The following is a 24,462-nucleotide window of genomic DNA, read 5'->3' as shown; positions in this document are numbered from 1 at the left end:
CCGGCGATCCAACCATCACCCCTTTTACACCAAGGAGCTGCCCGGGTTAACCCTGCAATAACCCGGGTTTTAGCTCCAGTGTAAAAGGGGTATAATTCATTCAGTTTTAAAGGGATGATGTAGCAACCCTAGAGCCTAATCTCTCCCTCCCTGTCTCCTTGGTGACAGCTGTCACAGACACACCCCGGACGGGGACGCGCTTCTCATCGGTCTCTACAGGAGCCGTTCCACTGTGCCTGCGTTTCGGAGTCTGGACAGTTCTGGTTACCACATAATCCCGGACCCTCCAACATGACCCGTTGCATTAGGTACAAAATGCTCTGCTCCTGGACTTCCCTCTTAATGTATGATTGCCAACACCTGTGGTGAAACACCTGTCTCATCAATTACCTAGTTCAACACAGGTGCCTGCAATCATACATTAGGTGGGAAGTCCAGGAGCAGAGCATTTTGTACCTAATGGAATGGGTCATGTTGGAGGGTAGGATAATCCCTGTTTCTGTTTCTCTGTTGACATACCCTCCAAAATATTTGCCTGTAGAATTTCAACAAGTAATTGTTTTTTCCCCACACATCGCGGTTTCTGGTGTACATCATAAATCATAACACAGTATTAAGGTGCGTACACACTACACGATATGCTCCCTGAGTGATATCGTGTAGTGTGTCCCCGGCAGGCTGTGCTCAATGTCGTTCATGACATTGAGCACAGCCGCTGAACGATATCATTAACGATATCGTTCAGCGCCGGGCTCTCTCCCACATTCCCTGACATGCAGCAACCTGACGAGGTCGTCAGATTGTGCTGCATGTTCAGGCGATGGACAATGTCGGAAACGACCAGCGGGAGTGCGCATCGCTGGTCGTTTCCGACATAAAAGTGCACGATTTGTGCACGATTACTGAGCGATTGCACGATTACGATGTCGTAATCGTGCAGTCGCTCAGTAATATCGCCCAGTGTGTAGCCACCATCACAGTCTATTTTTGGTTTGAAGAATCACAAGCTTGCTTTTAATCATAAATGAAAGTAATTGAAAGAATGCCCAGCAGTGTAGCCATGTTATGAATTACCTACTACTGTAATGTTAACAAATTGTCAAACCATTTTAATACTTATGGACTTTTTCTTAAAACGCTGTATGTAAATTCTATGAATTAGCAGCATGAAAGTAACTATTGTGTGTGTGTGTATTCCGTTCCATGCTCCCATTATAGAACACGCCCCCTTCCAACACACTCAGCGTGACGTCACTTTCCCTTTAAATTAAGCAGAGAGGCGTGCAGCCCGGAGGCAGTTACTTGGGAGTACTCGGTAAACGAAGGGCGACTGAGGGGCATGTGGGGACAGCGGTGTGGGGCATGTGTTCGGTGGGCCTGGCTTCTGACCCTATTATGTAGCAGATGAGAGGTTTCCTGTTTCTCCGTAGCGCTGATGTTGTAGAACAGTTAGTTTCTGTTCTGGGGCGTCTCACCCCTATTTCTGTGATCTTTGTTTTCAGGTAAAACTGTAGTCGCGGATCATTCGGTAATCACCATGTCTACAAATGCAGCCGAAAATGCTGAGCTAGCGAATGTGGTTCCTGAGCAACAGGTGAGGTGGGGTGGTGGGACTTTGCAATGCTGGCGCTGAACGGTTTTGTTCTCTAGATTGCTGCTGGTGACTCCATGTTGTACTCTGGACAGTTGGCTTCAGTGAGAAAAAAGTGAAGGGCAATCTCGTAACCCTTTTGCTGCCAGACACCATTAATACACTGATATACTGGGTAATGGGTGTTCGTGCTGGAACGGGATTTTTCAGAGGAGGTTTTTGTAACTAATTTTAACAGAAAGTTAACTGATTAGTATGTTTGTTTCTGAAATAATGTTAATGCTGCCCTAAGAAGATGAGCCAGCATCAAGTCTTCTAGAAAATTTTCAAAATATAGTTCGCCAAACCTTTCATTCTGTTTTGGTCTGAAAATTAATTTTAGTAACTCCTTATTTTTTGTTTTGTTTAACCTTGTCTTCCTTCGTGTTTGTCTCTATTCTAAGCAAATAGTGTGGTGTGTAATGTGGACCATTGTCCAACTTGATTTGTTTCCAACAGAATGTGGTGGAACGTGTTACCAACCTACCGCTGGTCAGCTCGGCATGTGGCGTGGTTAGTGCTGCTTACAGCTCTACTAAGGATAGTCACCCCTACATCCGCAATGTGTGTGATGTTGCAGAGAAGGGGGCAAAGACATTGACTGAGGCTGCTGTAACTGGATCAAAGCCTCTTTTCAGCAGACTGGAACCACAGAGTAAGTTAAGAAGAAAATCTATGTAGGTTTAGTGGCTTATAAAGTACTGTTTTTCATAAAAATATGTAGAAACTGGTATTTCGGCATCACTTATGTATTGTAGGGGGTTCGGTATGGGAAGCAGGCGCCGGCATCCCGACCACTGGGATCTCAACTATATCCCATTGTAGCTATGTATGAACAGCCTAATTTCAGAAGTCTCCTGTATAAGGCTAACTTGCGCTGCAGAGAGCAGTCTCCATTATTATCAATATGGACTATGGTCTCACGCCTATATACTAGCAAAGCTTTTGAGTTTGGTATCTTTACCCCATCCTCAGGTGGGGGTAAATCGCTTCTAGGTAGAGAGGGACACTGCGTATGTACAACTGTTTTTCAGGAAGAGTCTTTCAAAAAGCTTCAACTTCCAATGTGCCAGGGATGTGACTGCAGTTATCACTACTGCTGTCCTTGTGACGATATAGAATTTTGTTAGCAGCATTGCCGCTATTAATACATGAGCCCCTTAGTAATTTATCAGTCTATGAATTGCCTTTTTAGGGTGTAGAAACTTATTTGGCACCTGCTAACCAATTTGAATCCGGTGCTTTTCAATTTCTGTTCTCCAGTCATACTGACATTCCATGTTTTTAAGGAAATCAATGCTTTACTACAGATGGTTAAATTAAATTGACTGAGGTACTAATTAAGTCACCTGTGATCAAGCATAGCTATAATTAAAACCTGGACTGTTAGTGTGTCTTGAGGACACTTCCACCTGAACTGAAGCTGGGTACACATTAGATGACCTGTGTACCCAGCTGACCCACGATGTGATGGATGACCTATTGTGTGGTCCATACACTCCACACAATCTAGTGACTGACCGCACGATATGTTCAACAGCCGCATCCAAATACATGGGGTCGTTAATCAAATTGACAGAATGAGCAGCATGTACACTTGATCTGCCGATGCGACGAACGATCCCGCGGGGGCACGTATGGAGCGTACACACTTTCCGATGTGGATAATATGTTGGCCCGATCAGGTGACATATCGTTTGTGTACCCACTTCCATATAATTTTTTATTTTTTTTTGTATTGGGGTGGAGGTGAATTAGGACTCAATATTATACAAATTGTGTACAGATGTCTTATACAGTTGCACTAAAAAGTCCCTCCTAGTACGCCAAATCTTGTGAGACTCTGCCAGCACTGGGCTTTTTTTTTTTTTTTCTTAAGTTAAAAATGCATCAAAGTTGTGATGTGGTTAGGATGCACCAACAGACTGTGCTGATTAATTTGATATTCAACACTTGTATATCTGTGACACTCTGAACTTGTATATGGATTGCTACAATGTAGCTGCTGCAGCTTTTTTCATTCCAAGTTCTGGTGCGGCTCATATGCAGACTCTGGTGCGGCTCATATGCAGACTCTGGTGCTCACATATATATGGGTCACATATCAAATTATTCAGCAGTCTGCTGGTGCGTTCTAGTCGCATCTCGTCTTGGATGTATTTTTGGCAAAAAGGTCTCCACGCTAGCAGAGTAGCACAGACCTGGTGCCAGGCAAGTCATGCTGCATGGCGTATTGAGGCTAGAGACACATTTGTAGTATGTTTTTATTCTGCCAGCACTTCTAGGTTACATCTTCTATTCCATCTTACTAGACTGTAAGCAGTGGTGCTTAAGAGGAGGGTGGCCTGTGTTAATTCTACTCTTGCCAGTGTATGTGCTGAGTGTACTGTGCCTTAGTCTACTGCGCATGCGCAGATATCCAGGAAAATAGTGCTGGGGCCAATTTCCCAGTGATTTCCGCAGCGCTCACCAGATGGGTATGTAGAGTGCAGGTTCTGACTTCTACCCTCCCCCTGCACCCATTATAGATAGCTGTAAGCTTATATCAACCACACTAGGAGGTTGTTTGCAAGTGTTCTGCATATTTGCTTCCTAAACTGAATTTCCAGTAGTATAACTTTAAACCATTATCAGGTTTTTATGTTTTGCACCAGTTTGAGTAGTATGAAATTAATAGTCAGAATGTTGGCACACAGTTTGATATATTTATCCTAACCATACAAATAACACAAATGTACTGTTGACCTTATGAACATGCCTACATTTTTCTTGTTAACCTCGCGTCCATGTTGAAATTCTGACTGGATATCCTGTACATATTGTAGTGATTGGAATTATGTGCCTATCTGGATATGTTTTGTGTTCTAAAGATTGAAATTACATAATTTTCATGCAATACTATGGTTTACCACTGGGATCTGAGCACATGCTGCTTTCATATGTGCCTTTCCTCTTAGTTGCCACTGCTAATGAACTTGCTTGCAAGGGTCTAGACAAACTGGAATCCACACTCCCTATTCTTCAGCAGCCCACTGAGAAGGTAAGTGCTGAATCCTAGGTAGGCTTTTCATTTGTATTTTTAATCTTTGATTTGGGATATGGCTTGGCGAACTTTTTCCTTTTTAAAACAAGTTAAGATTATCTTTGAAGCATATCAAATTCTCAAACACTAAAATACTGTTTCTTCCCTCCCCCAAATGGACTGGAGCATATCAAGCCTATTTCATTGCATTAATTTTTCTCCAATATAAAATCTGCTTTTGTCATTGGCTGGTATAAATGCTTGTAAAGTTCTACAGACAGTGATTAGAAGCAGCAAGGAAAGCATGCATAATAGTAGTAATTAGCCTGTATGTGTATGATGAGCTCCTGAACAGACTGATCTGGTTGTCACTGAAATGTTCCTTGAGATTCTCAGAGTAACATAGGCCACACGCGCACACACAGCCATTACAGAGAACCTACTAGGCTTTTTCCAGCAGCAGCTCCTCGTGTAATCTGCAAGGGTGCTCCTTACTGACAGGTTTTGGAGGATCCCAGTGAAGGAAAGGGAAGGGGGGTGGCCACCACACTGCTTGCATGGCTTTAAGCAGGCAGACTGACCTTGGTGACAACCAGGTGAGAGTCCCCTCCACAATACTTTTAATTGTCAATTCAGTAACATTGAATTATTTATTTATATGGCGCCACAAGTGTTCCGCAGCGCCTTACAAAGTACATGAACAAATAAGTAACCAGTGACTTACAATACAGGACATGGACATGTATAATAAACATTACTATATTAGAGACCATTACGCCCACATAAGCAGCAGAGTGTTGGTTGCCCTAGTGGGGAGTAAGATGAATTAACAGTACGGAGAAGCACAAGAGGGTAGAGGGCCCTGCTCGAAAGAGCTTACATTCTTTAAGGGAGGGGCAGACTAACAGGAGTGACACAGATGGGGTAGGCGGGGAGGAAGGTAGATGTAGCAGCAAGTTAGGATGAGTAGTGGGTCTTAAGAGCTTGTTTGAAAGATTGTAGAGAGGTGCAGAGTCTGATGGGGAGAGGGAGGGAGTTCCAAGGTAGGGAGCAGCACGAGCAAAATTTTGGAGGCGGGAGGAAGTAATCAATTGGCATGAAAGGCGGCATGCTTTAAGTGAACGAAGAGGGCGGACAAGAGTGAAGGGAGAGGAGATCAGATGTAAATGGGTGAGGGCTTTGTAAGGGAGTGTGAACCTTAAATTGGGTTCGGGAAGGGGAGCCAGTGGAGGGCTTGTAAGAGGGGAGGCAGATGTTTGGAGAGGAAGATGAGCAGAGAAGCGTCATTGAGCACAGACTGAAGAGGAGAGATGGGATTTGGGGAGGCCAGATAGGAGGTTACAGTAGTCCAATCTGGAGATGACTAGTGAGTGTATGAGGGTTTTGGTAGCATCCTGGGAGAGAGAGGGTCTGATCTTGGAAATATTCTTGAGATGGAAACGACAGGACTGCGAGAGGTTCTGAACTTGTGGTTTGAAGGAGAGGGAAGATGACTCCAAAACGACACACTTTGGGACTAGATGAGATAGTTATGCCATCTATTGATTTAAGAAATAGTGGGACTTTTGTGAAGGGAGTGGGAGGAAAAATGTGGTGAGGCGGTTGTAAACAATACATTCAAGGAGTTTGGAGGCGAGAGGTCGATAGTTAGAGAGAATGTTAGGATCAAGGTTAGGTTTTTTTAAGAATGGGGGAGACAAGGGCATGCTTGAATGCAGAAGGAACGGTGCCAGAAGAGAGATTAAGGAGTAAAAGTAATCACTCGGCAACGACTGGTAGGCACTTCTAGTAGACGCAGTGGTGTCAAATTTGTGTCCCTCCAGTGGAACTACACTTTCTAGCATGCATTGCCACAGTTTCATATTAGGACATGCTAAAACTGTGGCAGGGCATGCTGGGATATGTAGTCCCACAGCAGCTGGATGGCCACAAGTTTGACACCCCTGTAGTAGAGTATACATTTGCTGAGATTAAGTAAGCTACTGGGACAAAGTGAAAACTGTTGATTTATACAACTTTCTATTAACGAAATACTCTATGGTTGCATTTCTGCAGGTTGTTTCAGACACCAAAGGGCTGATAACAGGAGCATGTGACACTGTAGTTGCAGTGGTCACAAACACTGTGACAGGTGCCCGTGAAACTGTAACTGGTGCTGTGTCTGGAATTGTGGGCTTGGCAACAGGTGCTGTTCAGGGCAGTGTGGATGTGACCCGGTCTGTAGTCTCATCAGTGATGGAGACACATGTAGGACAGTTTGTGACCAGCAGTCTGGATACAGTCTTGGGGAAGTCTGAAGAGTGGGTTGATCACTTCCTTCCGATGACTGATGAGGAGCTAGGTGAGTAACTGGGTCATGTGCAACGGTCCCCTCAAATCAGCATTGTTGCTTGGCTCCCCCCTATAGAGAGGACTTTAAAAACGTGCCATTCCTTCAACCCATCCTGAGGCCAAGTGCTTTCTAATAATGGATTTCAAATATTCCTTCCACTTCCCCAAAACAAATTATAATCTCTTGCAGGTTGTGGTTGGTTCACCTGCTCATACCTAATCAACCTGGTGTAGTTTATAGCCAGATGGCAGTGGTATATGGAGGGTGTTCTGGCTGGATGGAGGATCACATTCTCATTTCCAGATGAGCTTTGCCAGAACTATATAATATCAACTATTCTTTTTGTCTTTAAGACTTTACAGGGTTAAAAGCTTTTACTTAATCACTTAATACCCATCAAAATATCTACATTGCACATAATGCATGTATATGATAAAATTCCAAAGGTTCTAAAAACAGAACATTTCTTATTGCATCCAGTATTTTAGTTCTTGAACGCTGGGCTCCTTTCTTTACAGCTGCACTTGCTTCAACTGTAGAAGGATTCGAAGTAGCTCCATTGCAGCAACAGAAGGAACAGCAAAGTTACTATGTTCGTCTGGGTTCTCTGTCCTCTCGAATACGTCACCGTGCTTACCAGCATTCTTTGGGCAAGGTGAGAAGTGCCCAGATCAGCACTATGGAGACTCTAGCACAGCTGCACCAAACTATTGATCTGGTAGGCTTCATTGTTCACTGTTACAAGCTAATGTTTAGTATTACTGCTCTTGACTTCATTTTATTTAAATTTCAACATTCCTGTAATTTTTTTACTTTAAAGATGGATACTGTCAAGCAGAGAGTTCATGGTGGACAAGAGAAACTGCACCAGTTCTGGCAGGAGTGGAGTCACAAGCAGACTGGAGCTGAAACTGAGGAAAACTGTTCTGAGGAACAGGTAACTGTCTGGCAAAACTTTGGCAGGGCATGCTGGGATGTGTAGTTTTACAACTGGGGACTGCTTATTGCCCACCCCTAGTGTAGATAGTCCTGTTGAAAGAGCAGGCACAAGTACAAACTAAACTTGTGGGCGGGCTCCCTTCTCCACCTCTACATCCTATAGTGCCTTTCTGGAGGGAGGGGGGTATTGTAGGCGTGGGGACATAAGGCACAACACTCTGATCATGGGTGCTATGTACTTTGGCTCTGGGGGTATCATGGGTGCTATGTACTTTGGCTCTGGGGGTAGCGGCTAGAACAGCACTCTGCCCTGTCTGAGATACAGCTTTATAGTTGACAAACACACTGAGGGCTCATAATAGACCATTAAGTTCATTAGTCACATACTAAAGATCCACATGTGACCTGGAAAACAAAGTTATGACAGTTGAGAATTTAAGGGGCGTGGCTAGCCAGAGGGAACTATTTTCTCCCCATTTAGGTCTCTGCTACTTTTTAAAAAATCATGAGGGCATTAAACAAATTGTTGCTATATTGTGGATTTGTCCTTTGAGTTGTCCACTTGCAACATCAATCACAAAATATCAATCATAAATTGATGTAAATGGTCACATGGTTAATGTAAAACCGCCATAAAGTTGGCAAAGCAGTCTTTGACCATGTATAGGTGAATTAATATGGCTCTGAAAAGCTGTTGGATGACTTGCATTCTACTCTCCATTCTATGATGCAATAAATGTTGCTAGAGTGCATTACTTAATGTGTTTTTAAAGGTGAAAATAACTAACTAATTTGCTTTATTGCAGCCTCTGGATTATCGAGTGCTTACAATGACCCGTGCGATGACCAAGCAATTGCAGACTACCTGCTTTACACTCGTATCTGGTGCACAAGGTCTTCCAGCAAACATTCAGGAACGCATGCAGCAGTTACGACAAAATGCTCAGGACCTACATTCTTCTTTCTCCTCTGCTCACACTCTTGGAGACATTTCTGCAGGAATCTTGGTACAGAGCCGGGAACAAGCGACTAGGGTCCATGATTATGTGAATGAGCTTTTCAGCTATGTATTGGCTAACGCTCCCCTGACGTGGTTGGTAGGACCTTTTGCTCCTCAACTTATTGAACATCCAGAAACTCCTGAAGAGGAACCTGACAAAACCACAAAGTGAACCAGTACACTTGTCTAAAGTCGGCAAACAAATTGTTTGCCAAGTGTGTAAATGGGTTTCTTTACCTTTTGGTCTAGCAAATTGCTACTGAACTAGCACTTAACTGAATAAAACTTAATTCAAGTAACTTGCTTGTTTGCCTGTGTATGGTCACTTGCCCTTAGTTCCATACAATTTAGAAGCAGCTGCATGTATCAAACAGAAGCTAACAGCTGCGGTCTTTCCAGGGTACAACCCTCTTTCAGAATATTCATCTTGTACATTGTCTCTTCAGGGAGTATAAAGCTAACGCCGTAATGCACCTTAGTAAACGGATGGGGTTGTAAATGGTAATGTAACAGCTTGTATTCTTTCATCCCTCTTGGTTAAAAACCACAAAACCTGATGTGGAAGGGGGGGCTGGAGAGTATTGGAGTGTGCAGAGGGACTAGTGTGCCCTACCAACGAAGGACTTAACCAGTAATTGTGTTTTAGTGGTGGTACTATTCCTTAAGCTGTTAATTTTACAGGCATGTCCTTTTTGTGGGGTTTTCCCGCTCACTAGTTGACTTGTGCTTTCTTTGAGCCAGGTTAAACATGTGTCTATACTTTACACAGATAACTAACCAAATCAAGAGGTAAAACTAATATTGGGAAATGATTGTTGTACATTATGCCTAACTATCCAAAAGGGCTCAATTCCCCTGGTACTGTAGTGTCAGAATTTTGGTTTAATTTAATCTATGGTTCCTAGTATTGTCGTCTGAATTTGAAATTTAATTCCTGGTGCACAACTATGGCCTGGAAGCAGTTTAGTGTGTAATGCTGGGTACACACTGGCCGATCAATTGATCGGCCAATATATCGTGCCTCCGTCGGCCAGTGTGTACAGACTATGGCCCATATTCAAAGTGAGCCGAGCCGCGTTAACTTAACGCGGCCTGGACTTAACGCTGGCTTCGCCTGTTTTCCAGGCATTAAAGTATTGCGCGCGTATCCCCGTATTCAATTTGAAAGTAAACAAACTGCACCCAGCGATACTTGGATTGGTGAAAACAAACAGGAATTTTTGGGAAAAAATTGTAGGACCCCCTTAGATGTCCAGACTTGGGGGATCACTATGGGTACCCCTGTTTTTGCCTGCAGAAGAAAGTCAGGGTTTTTAAATAGCCGTGGCTTTTTTTTTTTTTTTTTTTTCCATTTTGAAGTGGTCCCATCAAATTTGGGGTACATGATAAGGGGTACTAGCATATTAAGTCTCTAAAGGTAATTTTTTAAATTCTGCAAAAATACACCTGCTGCTACTCTGCGGGGGTGTCCCTTTTTTTTTTTTTGTCAACCTATTACAAAGTAGTAAAAAAGACCTAAGGTCCGTGTCCCCCCCCCCCCCCCCCCCCCAAAAGCCAAACAAGCCCCAAGCTTGCCAGCCAGTGGTGGTTTCTAAAAATATGGGGAACAAAATGTGTAGGGTTCAACCGTTTTTTAGAAACAAACACCAGGCTGCAAGGACTAGTGCTGGTTTTAATTATAGGGGGGAAAAAAGACATGGTACCCCCTATATTTAAGACAAGCACCGGACCCAACCGCCTGGGGTGTAATGCCACAGCCCGGAGACCCAATCACCGGGGCTCCAGGTCCAAAGCATTACACCCCAAGTCGGTCAGTGCAGGCCGGTGATCTCGGGAGTCGGACCCCCCAAAAAAGGGTCCCCCTTCCTCTCCCGAGCACCACAGGCTTACGCTGAAGCCTGGGGCTCATCCCCATACCCCTGGAGTGGTAGGTATGGGGGTAATAGGGGGGGGCCAAATAATGTAACACTATTGTACTTTACAGTGGAACTACAAGTGCCTACCATTTTGCACTTGTGGAACTACAAGTGCCAGCAGACATACGGCACCTGTAATTTCACTGTAAAAAAAAAAAAACCCACACACAGTGTGTGCGAGCAGGTACTACTTACCGGGGTCCGGCACAGCTCCCCATCCATAGCAGCCCACCTGCACTGGGAGACTGTCCGAGGCTGCCAAAGCAGCAGCCCGAGCAGGCTCTTATGCCAAATGGGGGAGTGATCACGCCCCCCCAATTGTCAGTGCTGACCCAGCTTCGGTGTGAACGGTGCCTGGGTCGGTGCCGCAGTGTAAAAGGGGGTCTGATGCGCTTTGGGAAAGTGTTCCAAATCCTGGCTCAGACCTGGGACTTTGGTGTAAAAGGGGTATTACATACCAAACCCACACAAATTATATATTAATCTTGTGAACATATTGGCGATAACTTCAGATCAGTACTGACAACTAACGTTTTCACCAATAGTGATTCTAACAATATCAAAGTAATGCAACAATGTCACCTATTAAGTATTTTTAACATCCAAGTTTAAATAGGGATAAGTAACTTTCAAGTATAAATATATCAATACTACTTAATACATTGTGAGAAACTATGTAACCCCATTAGCCTTCCATGACTAGGCTTTTGGAGGCACACTTACACTAACTAATGTTAGTTGCTCTATTTTGGGCATGTAGATGGGAGTTCTGCATTAGTTATTCCTATGAGGGCAGTTGCGATCTAAGCTTCACCTGTCCTGTGCTATAAAACAGTGGTTCTCAAACTCTGTCCTTAGGACCCCACACAGGTCACCCAGCTGGTATGGAGGTGTACTCATTACTCACAGACATCTTTTAAAAGATCCACAGGTGGAAATAACTATTTCACTTGTGATTCTGTGAGGAGACCTGAAAAACGTGTGGTTTGGGTTTCTGAGGACAGGTGGAGAACCTGTTCTATAAAATATCGCTCAAGAGGTTCATAAGCTAAAGAGCTAATCACAGTTTTCAAGCAATCATTCTGTGCAGAAATCATGTCTATTCAATATAACTTTGAGTTCAACTGCTCAGTAATGATAGGAGTGCTTATCTGAGGTGTAGGAGTACACAGACCTGTTCCAGATGATGGCCGAGTTCACTATTGTCCTCGTTTTATGTGCTGCTCTCAGTCCACTCTTCTCTTGCAACCTACAATCTGCTGGGCACTGAAAACGCCTCCCCAGAGCCTCTCTACTGCTGCACCTCCAGGTTCACCTTCATGGCTAGCCTTAGGACTGCCATCTCGCACTGCAGGGCTCAAAGCGGGAGTTAGGCACCTGCAACACAACCTCTTCCTCCGTGTGCTGGCCGCCTTTCACACAGCTGCTGGTTCCTGTCTAGCCTTTTACCAGTGCCGGTGTCCTGCTTGCTAAATGTTACCCCAGACTCCCCCTTACCAACTGATGCCCACTTTCCACTGTTACATATCTGACACTGGTCATGTCTTGCACTGTAGTCCGATGCAGTGTCGGTCAATACCTCGCATAGCGGGGTATTACACTAGGAACATGAAATGTCTCACTACTCTTGCTGGAATTTTTCTCTAATTTAAATCTAAGTTGCCCCTGAGGCAGAGGCGGATCTACAGTGAAACTAATAAAGTTTAGGCTTCAGGGCCCCTAACCCCTGGAGGGGCCGTGAACCCTTTTTTTTTTAGTGAATTTTTCAACAAAAATCAATAGTTTTTTTTTTTTTGTGTGTTCTTTAAAATAAGGTTATTTTAGTGATCGAATCATAAGCAAATAGGTTGAAGTACAGGTTGAGTCTCCCATATCCAAAATGCTTGGGACCAGGGGTATTTGGGATAACAGAATATTCCGTATTTTGGAATATTTGCATATCATAACGACATATCTTGGGAATGGGACCCCAATATACACACAGAATACATCTGTGTTCTATACACCTTATACACACAGCCTGTAGGTAATTTTATACAATATTTTTAATGATTTTGTGGCTCAAGCAAACTTTGTGGACATACATGAAATTCAGTTATGTTTCATATACACATTCTACACATAGCCTGAAGGTAATTTTATATAATAATTTAAATAATTTGTGCCTTTAGACAAAGTTTGTGTACATTAAACCATCAAAAATCAAAGGTTTCATTATCTCAGTCATGCCAAAATTATTCCGTATTTCGGAATATTTGGATATGGGAGACTCAACCTGTACTTAATATTGACGTTAGAATATGCTCTACAGCAGCTGCTATAGCAATCCCCCCCCCTAATCAGTACCGGTTGAGTGTCCCATAACCAAAGTGTTTGGGACCACGGGTATTTTGGATATCGGAATATTCTGTATTTTGGAATAATTGCATACCATAATGAGATATCTAGGGAATGGGACCCAATTCTAAACACAGAATCCATTTGTTTCATATACACCTTACACATAAAGCCTGGAGGTAATTTTTTACTTTATTTTTTAATAATTTTGTACCTTTTAATAAAGTTTGTGTACATTGAACCATCAAAAAGCAAGGTGTCACTATCTCAGTCATTCTAAAAAAAAATTCAGTATTTTGGAATATTTGGATATGGGAGACTCAACCTGTACTGTCAGGCAGATACTTTATCTACAGCTCCAACCAGAGGATGGCTCTTACGGGCTGGCCGGGCGCAGAATGGAGAGCTGCTGTAACTGCTGAATGCCGCTGATCCGAGGAGCCTGGTGTCCGGGGCCGCCGCTAGCGGTGTCCCCGGAATGTCCTTGACTGTGGCCGGATTCACAGGGGTTCAGGTAAGCAGCGGGGACCTGCAGAGGGTACCGGCCGATTCACAGTCATTTAGTCCTCAGGGGGCTCCCTGGGGACAGGCTGCGCGTGGAGCCAGGTACTGGTCCTGCACTTTCCACTAGACCACCAGGGACAGCAGGCTGCAGCATTAAGGACATGTTCCAGCATCCCAGGGGTTAATAGCATGCCAGGGGAGAGTGCCTTCCCTGTCTGACCGGCGGCGCCTCCACCGCTGCACAGTGCCTCTCCATTGCGGTCTGACTGCCTGTGTGAGCGCTCCTACCCTGGCCCCCCCTCCTTTTAGTTCCTCGGTGGCCATTTTCTTCAGGAAAGTGCGCGAACGCTGCTGGATAGTGATGATTGCGGCATCATGGTCTGAGTCCCCCGCATATCTCTCCTCCAATTAAAGGTCAGAGTATGCTGTGCTGTCTCCTACCAGGCTCTGTGTCTGCGTAGTTGAGGGAAGCGCTACTAGTGCCCATTATATGTGACTTTGTGCTAGCGCTGTCTGACTGTGTCTATTTCTTCTGTCAGCCTTTTTACTATCCCTGTTCTTTCTGCTACAAGCCCTGCGGTGTTGTAGGGTGCTTATTGCCTCACAGTAAACCAGTTTTTCTGTGTGGGGAGTCACATTTAACTGTTCATTGGCATGTCTGCAAGTGAACAGGATTACCCCCTACAGCTTATGTGTACTTTATACAAGATTCATACAGCAGAGGGGGAGGGAGACTATGAAGAGCTGTGTAAAGTGTGTGTGGCTAGCCCACGCACTGTGGTAATCCATGAGAGCAGCAGTGGCAGTTCGGTACAGGAGCCACCCTGGGTTAGTTTTTCTACTGCATTGTCGGCCATTATGGGTAATATATCTGCCCCTCCTGCGCTTTCCTAGGTGGGGCCCCGCAGCAGACGTTGGCCTCCTTGCCCATGCAGGGGTTCCCCAGGCAGTTGGTTATACCCCAGTGTTTCCCGTTATCGCCCCTCAGGCTTCTCAGGAACCTGCGTGGGTTAACAAATTGTCCAACACGGTACAGCGCCTGACGGTCGTTTTACAGGAGGAGTCACTTTTGCGCCTTATAAATGGCCATTGCAATTGTCACAGATGGCTCAATATGATGATGACATGCATGACTTATATGACTCAGAGCTCCTTCAACCTAAGGAGGCGGAGTCCAAGTCTAGAATATCTATACCAAACCTTATACGGGCAGTCCGTGCGGCCTTGGTTATTGATGATGTGGATCCCCCGGCGGCTAAATCCAAATATGCCTTCTTTAAGGATGTAAAAGGGGATGCCATGGTATTTCCTCTATCAGGTCAATTGATGGATCATTTAGAGGAGGCGTGGAGAACTCCGGGTAAGAGATTCCGGCCTCAGAACAGGTTGGCAGTTGCATACCCTTTTGCGGAGGATTATTTCTCAAAATGGGAAACTCCTTCCCATGTTACACGCCTAGTGAAGAGTGCAACATTACCCATGCCCTCCATGTCTTCCTTAAAGGATGTTACGGATCACAAAGTGGAGCTTTGCTTAAAATCCATATATTCCCTTGCTGGCGGGGCTTCTAGACCGGCTATGGCCATGAGCTGGGTAGCCAGGGCATGGAGTGCTGGGTGGATGCTGTGGAGGCATCTCTGGACACGGATCTCAGAGATGCGGCTACATATGTCAATGAGGCAGCCTTAGATATTGGTCTCCTCACTTATAGGATTTCCTCGGCAGCAGTGGCAACTCGCCGCTCCCTGTGGTTGTGCTCTTGGAGAGCAGATGATGACTCCAAGAAGGGGTTGGAATGCTTGCCCTTTAATGACGAGGTCCTGTTTGGCACTGACTGATCTGGATGAGATCGTGAGCACATTGGCTGCAGCCAAGTCTGCTTGTCTGCCTTAAGCTGCAGTTGCTTCTGGGTCTGGTACTCAATCCAGGGTAAGTCCAAGGTACAGCCCTTTCCTAGACCATCAGGTGTCCGTAAGACCACCAAGCCCAAGAACAGGCTTGGAGTGCAAGACGCCCGGCTTCCAAATCTGATGATAAGCCCTCAGCCTGATGGGCCGGGCCTTCCCCTGGGGGACCCCAGTGTGGGAGTCCGGCTTCTTCAGTTCACTCAGTCCTGGTATCAGACTACCACAGACACTTGGGTAAGAGAAGTGATCTCTCACAGGTAAGCCCTCTCCTTCCGCAGAAGGCCTCCCAGCCAGTTTTTCACCACAGGCCTTCAGTCAGATCTAGACAAGGCTCTGGAATTCCAGAAACTAGTGCACTCTATGCTCCAAGCTGGGGTCATAGTGCCAGTGCTGGCCCATCTACAGGGCTTGGGGTATTATTCCAACCTCTTTTCTGGTTCCAAAACCCAATGGGTCCTACTGGCCTATTCTCATCCTCAAGTACCTCAACAGGTCTTTGAGGGTCCCGAGGTTCAGGAAGGAGACCCTGCGTTCCATCATATTGACTAGGAGCCTGGGGATTTTATGGTGTCATTGGACATTCAGAATGCCAACCTGAATGTCCCTCTAGCTTCTACTATGAGAAGCTAATTCATAGGAGTGGTGTACATGCTACCCGGATTACTTGTCAGTTTGATTCTAAGAGTACTCTTATTAACTTCAGTTAACCAACGGCTGTCAACCACCATTGATAACTTATTATCTTGGAGCTTTATACCCTTCTTTGGAACAGACATTTACTTGTTCAGATACAATTATTCAATTGCTACAATTGTGGCAGCTGACACAGTATAACATCTAAATTTCTGAAAGATCAGTGTTGCAGAGATACTGTTGCATTTGTATATGTCAATTATCTTAACATTCCTTTTTGCTTATTAGCATTGTTTATCCATTTTTAATTCTTAATTAAAGGTTTATGTATTCACAATATCATTTGTTTAATATGTGTATCTAGCGCCATTCCACCCACATCCTATACAGTTTTTGGGCACTTTTTGTGCTAATTGGGAGTGGTGGCTTACTCCCAGGTGGAGGGCAGCTTCATACACATTTTATTCTAACATCACAATAACTGGTTCACACTCCTTTTTGGCGCTTGGTATATTTGTAGATTAAGGGTACGCACTTGCCTTCAGAGTCGCCGAGTGTCCATTCACTCTGCAGTGAGGTTACTGGGATCCATGGTGTTGATGTTCGACATGGTGGAGTTTGCCCAGTTCCACTCCAGACCTTTGCAGAAGTTGATCCTCTCCAGATGGAATGGGTAACCCCATCGGATAAAGGCACAAACAATGGTGCTTTCTCCGGAGGTGCGTCAGTCACTGGCCTGGTGACTGCAGGCGTCTCACCTCAACAAGAGACGCCCTTTTTGGATCTCGGATTGGGTCCTCCTGACGACCCATGCCAGTCTCCGAGGTTGGGGGGCAGTGACAGGTCCACACCTGTTTCAAGACTGCTGGACGTCAGAGGAATCTGCTCTTCCAATCAACATATTGGAACTTCGGGCAATATTCAGGGCTTTTCAGCAAGCAAGACTTGTTCTTCACGGAAAACTTATGCAAGTCCAGTCAGACAACGCCACCACGGTGGCTTACATAAACCGCCAAGGAGGAACTCGAAGTCAGGTGGCACTGACAGAGGTGTCCCGCATTCTGACTTGGGCGGAAGGCACTCTCCCAGCCATCTCGGCAGTGTTCATTCCAGGAGTGTTCAACTGGGAAGCAGACTTTCTCAACCATCAAGACGTGCGCCCAGGGGAATGGTCTCTTCATCAGGAGGTATTTCAACTCCTCGTGGACAAGTGGGGCCTTCCAGAAATAGACCTCATGGCATCCCGTCACAACAAAAAGCTGCCTGTGTATGGGTCAAGAACAAGGGACGCGGCGGTTCTCCTTGTCTACGCTCTGTCGGTCAGGTGGACCTTCCAGTTGGCGTACCAATTTCCTCCATTCTCCCTTCTTCCTCGAGTGCTTCAAAAATTCAAGCAAGAGGGAGGCACAATTCTGATAGCTCCAGCTTGGCCCAGTCATCACTGGTACTCAGATCGTCAGAGTCTCTCCATAGACACTCCGATGCTGTTGCCTCAACATCCAGACCTGTTGTCTCAAGGTCCTTGCCTTTACCCGGACCTGGGTCAGCTGTCTTTGACGGCGTGGCTCTTGAGACTGCCCTCTTAAAGTCCAGGGGATTTTCTGGCTCTGTGGTTAACACAATGCTCAGGATTCGCAAGCCGGCTTCTGCCAGAATTTACCACAGGGTGTGTGTCAGGACTTTGACTATTTCAGTACATAAAGATAAACTACACTTGCCGAAGTTCCATTGTGGTCATTGGAGGATCTATCCTGGTTACTGGCGTTCATCACATGCAGTGTGCAGAGAGTTAAAGTGATCATCTGTCTCTTAGATGTCGTCAGGTTGTTGGATTCCTTGATTGCTTATTATTCCAAACCTGATTCTATTTGGGTCACATGTTCTGAACTTCCTATGGATCACAGACCTCTAGTATAAAGCCTGTTACTAACTATGCCTCATTGTCTGTGCAACATTACTTTCAGGTCTTCCTTGGACTCCTGCCAGATCCCCGCTGTGCATGGTGTATGCTATGAACCTTGCTACATTCCTGCTTGTGTTCCGGTTCAAATTCTGATACAGGTTATCAGCTGCACTGCAGAGCTCAGCATTGCCATTGTCTTTCCGTTGTTATCCTGCTCTATTATTGCTTTTCCATTCTACGCTACAGTATTTGGTTTACTTGTTATTATTGACTCATACGGACACTGGGGTTACTTCTTCTACAGTTGTCAACTGCACTGTTACAGTCTATCCTCATCAGAACACCATCACATCGCAGGGCTCAACCCTGCTCCGGACCTTCATCCTGCCGCAGGGCTCAACCCTGCTCCGGACCTTCATCTTGCCGCAGGGCTCAACCCTGCTCCGGACCTTCATTACACTGCAGGGCTCAACCTTGCTTTGGACCTTCATTACGCCGCAGGGCTCAACCCTGCTCCGGACCTTCATCCTGCCGCAGGGCTCAACCCTGCTCTAGACCTTCATTACGCTGCAGGGCTCAACCCTGCTCCGGACCTTCATCACATCGCAGGGCTCAACCCTGCTCTGGACCCTCATCACATCTCAGGGCTCAACCCTGTTCCGGATCTTCAATATGTCTCAGGGCTTAACCTCGTTCTGGATCTTGTTACATCTCAGGGCTCAACCCTGTTCTGGACCTCCGTCATGATTCAGGGCTCAACCCTGTTATTGACCTCCATTCTATCCTGAGGCCCTAGCCTCATTTCGGACTCGGGGTTTCACCCCACACCAGTTCAGTGTTTACTTCGAACTTTGTTTCTCACAGGGGCAAACCCCTGCACCTGTTAGTGCATGTCTTGAACTTTGTGTTATTGAGGTTGTGAGGATACGGGGTTCTCTCAATCACCCAGACACCGAGCAGATGAAACCAACGTGATGGTTTATTTTTCCACAGCACACAGAAATTGATAATATGTCAGGACAAGGGGTAAATACAGAGAACAGGCAATAAACAGGTAGCAGTCCAGGCAGAGGCAGTCCCAGTAGAGTATAATGTCCCAGAACAATTCCACAAAATAGCTAGAGACCCTCAGTCCCCACAGTAGAAACTATCACTGATCACACAGCAGTGAATAGCCTATGTCCACTCAATCGCTTCCCGGACCCCACATAGAAACTATCAGAGATCACACAGCAGTGATAGTCCCTGGGTCGAAACAATTGATTCCAGGATCCCATACAGTAGAAGCTAATCACAGAACACACAGCAATGAATAGCGTATAGGTCCTTGCAGAATTTCCAAAGTATAAATCCACAGAGAACTGGTGATGCGTTCCACTAGCACCTTAGCAGAGCGAGGCCTCTTAGCCAAAGTCAGCGACTAACATGTGGAGTTGCCTTCAGTGACATGTTTTAAAATCTTCCAATTTCCCACGATATTGTGACCACCCACGGGGGGTTGCACCGTTTGCTGATTGGTGCGCGTCCCTTATGATGTCACTTTCTCCTACCTCCTCTGGGTATTACTTCCCTGAAGAACACCTGCTGGGATGGTTCCGTTCAGACTACCAGATTCACGTGAGACACAAAACAAGCAAATGGAAGGAGGAGTAAATCCTGAGCGTCCCCTGGGGAGGTGGGAATTAACTTAGAGGGTCTTTTGTTCTGGGAGGTGTCACCTTGCTCTAGTGGTTACAAATAACAGAGACATATGGACCAGGCTAACATCAAGGCTTATCCAGTATTAAACATTACAATTACTTACATTTTTACAGTACATAATATTCATGGTAATGGAAATGTGTGTCCTGAGAATGATCACACATACACTAGGAGACGGGAAGGGTTACACAAAAGGACTAAAAAGTAAATTGATCTCTGCAATGACTGAGATGCTGCCAATAAATTTGTAACACACATCCCATGTCCTCACAGAGGTTTAATGTGGAACAGTTTTTGTTCTTGAATAAATTCTATTTACTTTGATTTCATGCTAGTGATATTTCATGAAAAGGTAATTCCTAAAACCACCTCAGTTCATACTACCTAGTAAGCCTGACTCTTCCCAGGAGTCTCAAGTGTCTGTAGCCGTGACAGTTTGCACAGACCTAAAAATGAACCCGGATCTGGAACAGGCTACTGGGGTACAGGTGCTCCCATCTGATAGTACAGGAGAATACACAATTGAAATTTTTGCAATTTTTACAGGATCTTTCTACATGTTTGGATACATTTAAGATACCTGCTACGAATGCATCAGTGGTTTCTGCTTCTCATTTACTTCTACCGACTCCAACCTCTTATGATGGTAATCCAAAAACCTGCAGAGGATTTCTCAACCAATGTGAAATTCATTTTGAGTTATTACCGCAAAGTTTTTCCACCCCTCGTATTTAAGTGGCTTATATAATATCATTATTGTCTGGTACTGCTCTCGAATGGGCCTCTACTTTATGGGATAGAAATGATGCTTTAATGTCTAATTACCAAGCTTTTATTTCTACATTTAAGAGGATATTTGACAAACCTGGAAGATCAGTGGCCGTGTCTGTGGACATTTTCTGATTGAAACATGGAACATCTCCAGTTGGTCAGTATGTGGTTCGTTTTCAAACTATAGCGGCAGAACTTCAGTGGAATAATGAAGCATTAAGAGCAGCCTATTGGAATGGTCTTTCTGAGAACTTAAAGATGAGTTAGTGACTCAGGATCTTCCTGAGAATTTGGATGAGTTGATTTAATTGACTATTAAGATTGATTTGTGGATGCGAGAACGAGGGGTTCAGAGGAGTCGTACTGAGCATACTAAAATTTCTCTTCCCCAGTCTCGTTCCTCTCATGGTACAACTGATGAACCTATGCAAATTAATAAATCTAAGTTGTCTGAAGTAGAGAAGCAATGTAGGAGGCGTTCTAATTTGTATTTGTACTGTGCGTCCTCTGAACATTTTTTGGCTAAATGTCCAATCAGGATGGGAAACGGTTGTCCCTAGTTGATGGAGGGGAAGTCAAACTAGGGGTTCTCTCAAACAATTTCTCCAAAAAGGATTGTTTAATCTCTGTTAGTATTCCTGATTTCGGTTCTTCGTGTCAAGTGTTTTCTGCCTTGGTAGATTCTGGAGCAGCTGGCAAATTTATTTCGTTGTCATTGCTTCACGAGTTGCCGATTCCTATTTTCAGATTATCCCGTTCTCTTTCCCTCTCTGCAGTGAATGGGACTAGAATTTCTAATGGATATGTTACGCATCAAATAAAGTCTATGAAGCTGAGGGTTGGAGCTTTGCATGAAGAAAGTTTAGAGTTGTTGGTATTACTTACTTCTATGTATGATATAGTTCTTGGTTTACCATGGTTAACTCTTCATAACCCTCATATTGATTGGACTTGTTCTCAAATCCTATCTTGGAGTCCTAAATGCAAACTAAATTGTTTGATTCCTGTTGTATGATTGGCTGAAGTAAAAGTAGATGTTCAACCTTCTCTCCCACAGCCTTATCATGAGTTTGCTAATGTCTTTTCTGAACAGGCGGCAGATGTACTTCCACCGCATCATCCCTGGGATTGTCCTATTGAACTCATTCCTGGTAAAGTGCCACCCAAAGGTCGAGTATACGCTTTCTCTGTCCCTGAAACTCAAGCCATGTCAGAGTATATGCAAGACAACCTGCGGAAGGTGTTCATCAGGTCTTCCTCGTCTCCTGCTGGAGCGGGATTCTTTTTTGTAAAGAAAAAAGATGGCGGACTTCGTCCATGTATCGACCTTCGAGGTCTAAATGAGATTACGGTAAAAAATAAATATCCTTTGCCTCTTATTACAGAGCTGTTCGACAGAGTCAAGGGGTCTCAACAGTTTAAACTTGACTTAAGGGGAGCTTATTATTTGATCAGAATTAAAGAAGGAGATGAGTGGAAAACTGCATTTAATACGCAAGATGGTCTTTATGAGAACCTTGTTATGCCTTTTGGCTTATGTAATGCTCCCGCAGTGTTCCAGGAGTTTGTGAACGAAATTTTCTGAGATATACTTTATCAGTTTGTTATTGTTTATCTTGATGACATTTAAATTTTTTCCAGGAATCTTTCTGATCATCGTATTCATGTCAAAGAGGTACTAAGTCGTCTTCGAGCTAATAAGCTTTATGGTAAGATCTCTAAGTGTGTTTTTGAGGTCCCGGTTATACCTTTTTTGGGGTATATTATTTCTGGTTCCAAACTTCAGATGGACCCCGAGAAGCTGAAGGCTATACAAGATTGGGTTTTGCCTACTTCATTAAAGTTTATTCAGAGTTTTAGGCTTTGCCAATTATTATAGAAAGTTTATCAAAGCATTTTCAACGATTGTGGCCCCAATTTCTGCTATGACAAGAAAAGGGTCTAACCCCAAAGTGTGGTCCCCAGAAGCACTGAATGCCTTCCAGACTCTCAAAGATGCATTTTCTGCGGCTATTTTAGTTCAACCTGATGTTGAGAAACCATTTATATTGGAAGTGGATGCGTTCACTTATGGAGTTGGTGCCATTTTGTCCCAAGTGGCCGCAGATGGGAGAACTGTGTCTTGCGGTTTCTTTCCACAAAAGTTTTCCAGTGCTGAGAGCAACTATTCCATCTGGGACCAAGAATTATTAGCTATTAAATTAGCATTAGAGGAATGGAGATATTTGCTAGAAGGTGCAAAGCATCCAATTACCATTTTTACATATCATAAGAATTTGTTGTATTTGAAGACAGCTCATTGCTTGAACCCACGACAGGCACGTTGGGCACTCTTTTGCTCCCGCTTTGATTTTATCCTCAGGTATCGTCCAGGTTCATTGAAAAAAAAGGCAGATGCACTTTCTCGCTCAATGTTGGAAGAGAAAGAACAAACTGAGGATCAAAGGTACCCTATAATAAACCCTCTAGCCTTTTCTTCAACTTCCATCTCTCCTGATCCTCCTCCTGGAAGGATATTTGTGGCACCTGAATTACGAGGTAAACTCCTTTCTTCGGGTCATAATTCTTGTTTCTATGGACATCCAGGGTTTTATAAAATGTATTCATTCTTGCAACGTTCACATTGGTGGTCCTCCATGAAAAATTATATTCAAGAGTTTATACTTTCTTGATCTAAATGTGTACAACATAAATCCTCCCGGCAGTCTCCTGTGGGTCCCCTCCATCCACTACCCATCCCTACCCAACCTTGGACCCATCTTTCCATGGATTTTATTAGAGGTCTTCCCGAATCCAGGGGGTGTACGGTTATTTGGGTAGTGGTGGATCGTTTTACCAAAATGGCCCATTTTTGTCCTTTGGCACGAATTCTATCAGACCCCAAACTAGGACAAATTTTTATCAAGGAGATATTCTGTCTTCATGGACTTCCTTCTGAAATAGTGTCTGATCGTGGTGTTCAGTTTGTTGCTCGTTTTTGGAGGGCGTTATGTTCGTCATTACAAATTAAATTACAATTTTCTTCTGCATATCATCCTTAGTCAAATGGACAAACCGAAAGAGTGAATCCCGGATTTGGAGACCTTCTTGAGAATGCATATTTCCTCTTCTCAGGACGACTGGATGGATTTTTTGCCTTGGGCTGAGTTTGCCCATAATTTTCGCTATTCGTCTGCTACAGGTGCAAGTCCCTTTTTCGCCAACTGTGGCCGGCATCCTCGAGTTCCTGAGCTTCAATCAGTTCCTACAGTTGACGTTCCGGCAGCCAAAGCTACTCTCCAACATTTTTCCCGAATTTGGAGACAGGTACATAAGTGTCTTAGGAAAGCCTCTCATAATTATAAAATTTTTGCTGATAGAAAAAGCTTGGCTGTTCCTAAATATTCTGTCGGTGATCGTGTCTGGTTGTCCACTAGAAATCTTCGACCTAAAGTACCCACTATGAAATTTGCCCACCCGGTATATTGGTCCTTTCCGTATTGTAAAAATTATCAATCCAGTGGCATGTAAGTTATAGTTACCGCCAACTATGCATGTACCTAACTCCTTCATGTCTCCTTGCTTAGACCATTGATTCTTAATCGGTTTCATGACAGGTTGCCTAAAGTACCTCCTATAACAGCTTCTCGAGGAGTGGAGTTTGAGATTGATAAGATTCTGGATTCACGTAAGCATCAAAATTAGTTGCAATATCTGGTAGACTGGAAGGGCTACGGCCCGGAGGAGAGATCTTGGAAAAAAGACTCTGATGTCCGTGCTACTAAGTTGATACGTTATTTTCATGCTAAATTTCCTTTTAAACCTGGTGGGTGGTTGGAGACCACCCAAAAAGGGGGGGTACTGTCAGGACTTTGACTATTTCAGTAC

The 24,462-nt window shown here is 44.4% G+C and overlaps 1 protein-coding gene across 1 annotated transcript; it reads left to right on the top strand.

The window, feature by feature from the left end:
• Positions 1–1,233: 1,233 nt before the first annotated feature.
• LOC148506649 (perilipin-3-like) lies at positions 1,234–9,222 on the top strand. The gene is made up of 8 exons (XM_088446493.1): positions 1,234–1,315; positions 1,503–1,594; positions 2,090–2,285; positions 4,588–4,670; positions 6,708–6,993; positions 7,503–7,702; positions 7,805–7,921; positions 8,730–9,222. The coding sequence occupies exons 2-8, from the start codon at positions 1,538–1,540 to the stop codon at positions 9,093–9,095; spliced, it is 1,305 nt and encodes a 434-aa protein (XP_088302619.1). The 5' UTR covers positions 1,234–1,315; positions 1,503–1,537; the 3' UTR covers positions 9,096–9,222.
• Positions 9,223–24,462: the final 15,240 nt, after the last annotated feature.

The sequence above is a fragment of the Taudactylus pleione genome, unplaced genomic scaffold (assembly GCF_031769625.1).
Source record: "Taudactylus pleione unplaced genomic scaffold, aTauple2 ptg000399l, whole genome shotgun sequence".
Lineage (NCBI taxonomy): Eukaryota > Metazoa > Chordata > Amphibia > Anura > Myobatrachidae > Taudactylus > Taudactylus pleione.
This window is presented reverse-complemented; position numbering and strand designations above follow the sequence as displayed.

Excerpts from the sequence above, each read along its gene's own strand:
- LOC148506649 (XM_088446493.1), top strand. The coding sequence starts at position 1,538 with ATGTCTACAAATGCAGCCGAAAATGCTGAGCTAGCGAATGTGGTTCCT. Across the intron at positions 2,286-4,587 it reads CAGCAGACTGGAACCACAGA|TTGCCACTGCTAATGAACTT; the intron begins GTAAGTTAAGAA and ends CTTTCCTCTTAG. Across the intron at positions 4,671-6,707 it reads TTCAGCAGCCCACTGAGAAG|GTTGTTTCAGACACCAAAGG; the intron begins GTAAGTGCTGAA and ends GCATTTCTGCAG.